The sequence below is a fragment of the Lottia gigantea genome, assembly GCF_000327385.1.
Source record: "Lottia gigantea unplaced genomic scaffold LOTGIsca_27, whole genome shotgun sequence".
In the NCBI taxonomy this organism is placed as follows: Eukaryota; Metazoa; Mollusca; class Gastropoda; family Lottiidae; genus Lottia; species Lottia gigantea.
The window spans coordinates 532,407-539,028 of NW_008708846.1; the positions used below are offsets into that span (position 1 = coordinate 532,407).

At 28.4% G+C, this 6,622-nt stretch overlaps 1 protein-coding gene across 1 annotated transcript; it reads right to left on the reverse strand.

The window, feature by feature from the left end:
- Positions 1-1,079: 1,079 nt before the first annotated feature.
- LOTGIDRAFT_160967 (hypothetical protein) lies at positions 1,080-1,727 on the reverse strand (the record flags this gene model as incomplete). The annotated part of the gene is made up of 1 exon (XM_009056226.1): positions 1,080-1,727. One exon carries the CDS (start codon positions 1,725-1,727, stop codon positions 1,080-1,082), a length of 648 nt encoding a protein of 215 aa, XP_009054474.1.
- Positions 1,728-6,622: the final 4,895 nt, after the last annotated feature.

The following is a 6,622-nucleotide window of genomic DNA, read 5'->3' on the forward strand; positions in this document are numbered from 1 at the left end:
GAATCATGTCATATCTTTGATCAGTTGAGGATTAGGATTATTTTTGATTTCTTAATTAGTTGAGTCATATCTTTGATCAATTGAGGATTATAGAAATATTGGATCAGATTTTGATTATATCTGAGTAATAATTCAGGAGGATTAGATTATCTCAAGAGTACAATTTACATAAATGAAAAACATAAATAATCAGAAATCAAGAATACAAAAATATAAAATAAATAAACATGAGAAATATTTGATAAAATAAGCGGGATTAGTGAATTGTAAATTAATTAGAACTAACTTTGAATTTTGATAATACCCGAGTAGTAATTTAAATGGATGGATTATCTCGGAGTATAATTTACATGAAAGAAAAACATAAATAATGGCAATTAAATTTACTTGGTTAGATTAAAAGATTAATGCAAATTTTTTTGAAGAAAGTTTGTTATATGCACGAGAAACAAATGTCAAAATCCTAACATATACAATATATACAAAAAAAATAAAATATATATAAGATAAAATAAAATATACCAAAGTCAAAATAAATTGTCTGATCTGGCCTGGCACGGACAGTATTAGATTTCGGGGAAGGGAGGGTTTGATTCTCCCAAATGTACAGGCCTAGGGTGGAGCAGACACTTTATTTAGAAATTAGGATTAAGGGTCTTGATATTGGGTTTTCTTCTGTTCTTATTCTGATCTGAAATTAGAAAAAATATAAATTAAATGAATTTTTGATACACCAAAAGCTGGTACTGGTTTAATATCTTCAATAAAAACTATAGTTACTAGCGATATTTGTTCTTTCGAATCATTAATCTTGTTTAGATGAACTGAAAATTTTGGTTTTTCAATAGAGATTAATATATTAACATATACCACATCATCTCTTATTGCTGGTATCAAACAATTTTGTTTTTGTTGACTTTTATGAATATCAATTGAGGTAAATATATCATTATTAACAAAATATAGTTTTACATATTCAAAGTCTGTTGCTCGTAAACACTCATAACTCCTTTCCCCTTTATTTTGTGGTTCTGGATTTCTAATAATATTCATTGATGGTGGACTTTCCGTTTCTAATATCACACCAAATTCACCAAATAAATAAGTATAATTTTTTCTTTATCTGGTATGATTAATATTCTAAACATATCTATATATTTTCCACTCGTTTTAATTTCATACAAGTGATCAGTCTTGTTGTTTTCATCGTTAATTTCAAATTCTTTAGTTTCTACATTTTCTGTACCTTTGATAAACTGAAGAACTTTACGAGCGTTGAATTTATTAGATGATCGAAATCCTTGTCCGAAGAATATTGAATCAACTTTTACCTGTATAGGAAAAATAATTTCAATTTGAGGTTTTCCTAGGAAATAAAAATATGTTGGATATTTACCATCAAACATTTTATAGGGATAATCATTTGGTTTATATACTCTTATATTTGCTGTAAATCCATATTTTTTTATAGTTTTGTTCTCTACGTTGACCAATTGTTTTTGAATAAAACTAATTAAACCTGCTACCTCTTGCGGTAGTTTAGTATCATTAATAAAATTTTTATTATTTAATTGACGTTTGAAGAATCTTTTCACATTACTTATTTTATCTTCTAAATGGTTTTTATTTACTTCAATTGAATTTGTTTGATCACGTAAATATTTCTTGTGAACAGCGTCATTATCATTTTCCGGAGATTTTAAATTAGTTACTTTGAAATTGTTCATATCTAAATCGCCTTAAAGAGTGTCTCCGATTTGATCCACAAAGTAAGGTTTCGTCTTATTTATCCATGCTGTAGTGTTAGGTTTTTTAGTTTCTAAAGATAAAGAACCTAATCCAAACTTGTTCGCCATTTTTATTTAGTTAAATTTATTATAATTCTATGCTAATCTTTATGATTCGAAAGAAGATGAATTATTAGAATATGACTTAGATGCTAATTTGAACGATTACAATATAAAGAAACTTTCAGATAACCAATCTCAATCTTTAGAAAGTCAAATAATTCTATTGGAATTAGAAAATGTTTTGAATAAAATGAAATCCAATAAATCACCAGGTTCCACTGGTTTTTCGGCAGAATTTTATAAGTGTTTTTGGGTTCATATCAAACATTTTCTTTTGCGGTCCATCCATAAATCATATGATAATAAAATTTTTCCAATTGATCAAAGACTAGGCATAATAACGTGTATTCCAAAGGGCAATAAGCCAAGACATTTTCTAAAAAATTGGAGGCCAATTACACTATTTAATGTGTATTATAAACTATTATTAGGCTGTATAGCAGTTAGAATTAAGTCTGTCCTGAAAGATTTGATTTCAAATTCTCAAACAGGGTTTATAAGTGGTAGATGTATGAGTGAAAATACACGACTAGTATATGATTTAATGGATCACACTGAGCGCAATAATATATCTGGTTTATTAGTTTTTATTGATTTTGAAAAGGCCTTTGATTCGTTTGCATGGTCCTTCATATATAAAGTAATAAAATTTTTCAAATTTGGAAAGGTTATACAAAACTGGATTAAAGTTCTTAACTCTAATATGCAAGCTGGCGTAATACAAAATGGCCATCGTTTGGACTATTTCAATTTTTTGAGAGGTTGCCGTCAGGGTGACCCCATTTCACCGTACATCTTTATTTTATGTGCAGAGATTTTGACCATTTTAATAAAAAACAATAAAAAGATATGCGGAATATTTATAAATCAGGAGCATAAAATATCACAGTTTGCTGATGATACAACTTTATTTCTTGATGGCTCTGAACAATCACTGTTTGCTTCTGTCGAAACACTTGATTTTTTCTTTAAACTCTCGGGTCTTACAATAAATAGTTCAAAAACCAAAATTGTATGGATCGGAAGCAAATAATATATAGCAAAGTAGTCTATCATCACGACCGCTGGAAATTGGAATGGGGTAATTCATCTTTTTCATTACTAGGACTTGATTTTTGTATAAACCTTGATGATATGATTTATTATCGCTATGGAAACAAAGACATTTAACTCCAATAGGTAACGTAACAGTAATAAAAACGCTTATAATTCCAAAGTTGGTACATTTATTTCTTTCACTTCCAAATCCCTCACAAAAATTTATTAAAAAAACTAAATTCGGATTTATTTCAATTTATTTGGGGTACAAATATTGATAAGATCAAACGCAGCATTATAACTCAACCATATTCAGATGGTGGCTTAAAATTGACAGATATCAGCAATTTCATAGCTGCTCTCAAATGCACGTGGATAAGAAAACTATTTAAATCATCACAACCTTGGATTAGTATATTAAATGCTGATTATGGTGATAATTTCTTAAATTATTTATCTAATGGTGGAAGTCAATTCATTGCTCAATTACAGAAAGATACAAGATACAAGAAACAAATTTTGGAAAGATGTATTTGATTCTTTTCTCAAATTATGAAATAAAATTGATAACAATAAAGAAGCTGCACTGAAAATGCCACTGTGGTATAATCCCTATTTTGAAATTGACAAAAAGACTTTATTATATAAATCATGGTTAAGTAAGGGAGTAATAATATTAGATGATGTTCTAGACACTAAAGGTAATTTTCTATACAAATATGACTTTGAAGTAAAATTTAAAATTCTAAATATCGCATTTTTAAAATATAAAGGTTTATAAACTGTGTAAAACTTTTTATAAAGCGAGAAAATATAATTATTGATAAGACTAAATCTGAAGTTGTCAGACCTTTTATGCCGACCAGTTTAATCTGTATACTAAAAAATCAAAAGGGGTGTGCCGATATTTATAACTCTTTAATTAATCATAATATCATTCCTAAATTTACTGTCAAATGGAATCGGATGAGAATTTAATGTGGAAAAAAATATTTTCAGTAATATATTTAGAACAACCAGAGATTCGAAATTACAATGGTTTCAATATAGATTGATCCACAGAATATTACCTTTAAAGTCGTATCTGAAATTAATATGTGTTAGTGACTGTGACCTTTGTACTTTTTGTAAAAATCATGTAGAAAGTTATGTCCATCTATTCAGCTCCTGTCCGTTTGTGACCCCTTATGGACTGACCTTGAAACCCTAATGTTTAATGCTGATATATTTATAGAACTCAATGATGTGAATATCATTTTTGGATCTATCAATCATAAATATAATAATGGTGTCAATATGATACTTTTGATATGTAAATACTATATCTATAAATGTGCAAAATGTCTTGAAAACCCACCTCACTTTGAATTGATGCTAAATGAAATTTTGAAAAATATAAGATACAAAACTAAAAATCAATTAGAATTCATAAATGTCTGGAAAACGATACAAAAGTAATGAAATTATCATAAAGCCTCATGAATGAAATAAAATGCAATGCAATTATAACTAATTTATTATACAAACTATATATATATATATTATGTACCTTTGTTATTAAATAAACTGTTCGAAAAAAAAAAATTATTTCTTCAAACTGTTTTCCGAAACTCAACTGATATAAAACCCAAAGTGTAATCTGTCCACAAAACTTTTGTCGTTGTAATTGAATTTGAAATGTTGAACATTTGATTTGTTGATTAGTCAATTTCATTGTCTCTTCAGTTGGTTCTAATCCAAAAGAATCAAAGAAATACAATTTATTTCAAGAGTCTTTGTACAAAGCAAAATGATGAACTCCTTTTTGAATGGAAGTATGTATATTTGTTATAGCATAAAATTTACCTTTCTTATATTTGAGATCATTTATTTCATCTCTATGGTGGCCCATGAGCGCCATAGCTGTTATGTTATTTTATTTATGAAAAAAATATTCTTTTTAATTTGAATTCATTTTTATTTCACTTTCATTTTGATTTTATATTCATTTTACTTTCATTTCGTTTTTTATTTTACTTTTATTTTTATTTTACTTTCACTTCGTTTTTACTTTTAATTTCACTTTCGTTTTGTTTTTAAATTCATTTTACTTTCATTTCGTTTTTACTTTTAATTTCACTTTCGTTTTGTTTTTAAAATCATTTTACTTTTTATTTCACTTTCGTTTTGTTTTTAAAATAATTTTACTTTTACTTTCATTTCACTTTTTATTTTACTTTCACTTTCGTTTTGTTTTTAAAATCATTTTACTTTCATTTTCGTTTTTTAAAAAAATTCTTCTTGATGATTTACCAAAGAGTATTACACCAATCGTTGATGAAGTGGGGTTATTGTTTAATGGATTTAGAATACAATTTAAAACAAATTCCCCTATATTCAAAATCGATACAAAAGACTTTATATTTACATTAACAAAAGGATTAATAGATTTAATGAATGGCGAGGATGTTGGCATTGCCGATTACAAGCATTTAGTAGGATACTCAAAATTTCTACATGCAATTAGAAAGTCATTACCCGAAACAAATAGATCGAAAGAAGTTATATATATATAAAAAGTTATTGATGATGAATATGAAGTTGACGAAGCGGCAATGAAGGAAGGACATCGATCACACAGACAATATAATGAAGTCAATTGCATATTAAAAAGACTTCTCGAGAAAGGTATTATAGATAAAAATGATTATGAAAACGTGATGAAAAATGTAAAATAATGAACAACTATTCGTTAGCACCTCAAATAAATCAGACATTAAATTGTCTCTAGATTATGAAGTATGAACTCGATCGCAATCAAGAATATGAATTGGGATTAAAGTATTTCTCTGTTTACAATTCCTTTATAAATATCAACGAAAATAATAACCAAATAAAAATATCAACAGATAATGGAGTTACATTAAAAACCATAAGTTTACTACCAGGAAGCTATGAATACGTAGCCATATTCATTCGTCACATCATGTCCGCTAGCTAATTGAATATAATCTTCTACACTTATCTTATCATTAGATTTCGGGGGAGGGAGGGTTTGATTCTCCCAAATGTACAGGCCTAGGGTGGAGCAGACACTTTAATTAGGATTAAGGGTTTTCTTCTGATTCTGATGCACTCCCATCTTGTAAACTGAAAGAGGGTTATTTGTGTCACCATTTGCATACCACAGAAATCTTAAAAATTTAGATTTCGGGGAAGGGAGGGTTTGATTCTCCCAAATGTACAGGCCTAAGGTGGAGCAGACACTTTATTTAGAAATTAGGATTGATATTGGGTTTTCTTCTGTTCTTATTCTGATCTGAAATTAGAAAAAATAACTCGCCCTATGCGCGAGAAGTATAGTATTTGTTATGTACTGATTGTTTTTAGTTTACTATGAACAATATTATCATTTAAGTTCTTATTTTTTGAATATGCAACTATCATTTTCTGCTTATAGACATGGGGGAATTTCTCTTGAAGGCTCTTATAGTGGGCATGAACTATCTTGCTTGCTCGATTGTTGGTTGTATTGAACGGGACAACAAAAGGTGCTATGCCTACATTATGGTGAATGTTTAGTCCTATAGGTCTTGCTGTATTCAATGTCTCAATCCAATGGGCTTCCCTAGATTGAAGGAATTTGGTAGTTTCATCTTCGGGCAAGTCAATTTCTATGCGCTCAATTGGGATTAGGGTGAGATCGTCTATTGAATGGTCGTCGAGGTTGAAATGATTAGAAACAGGCTTGTCTT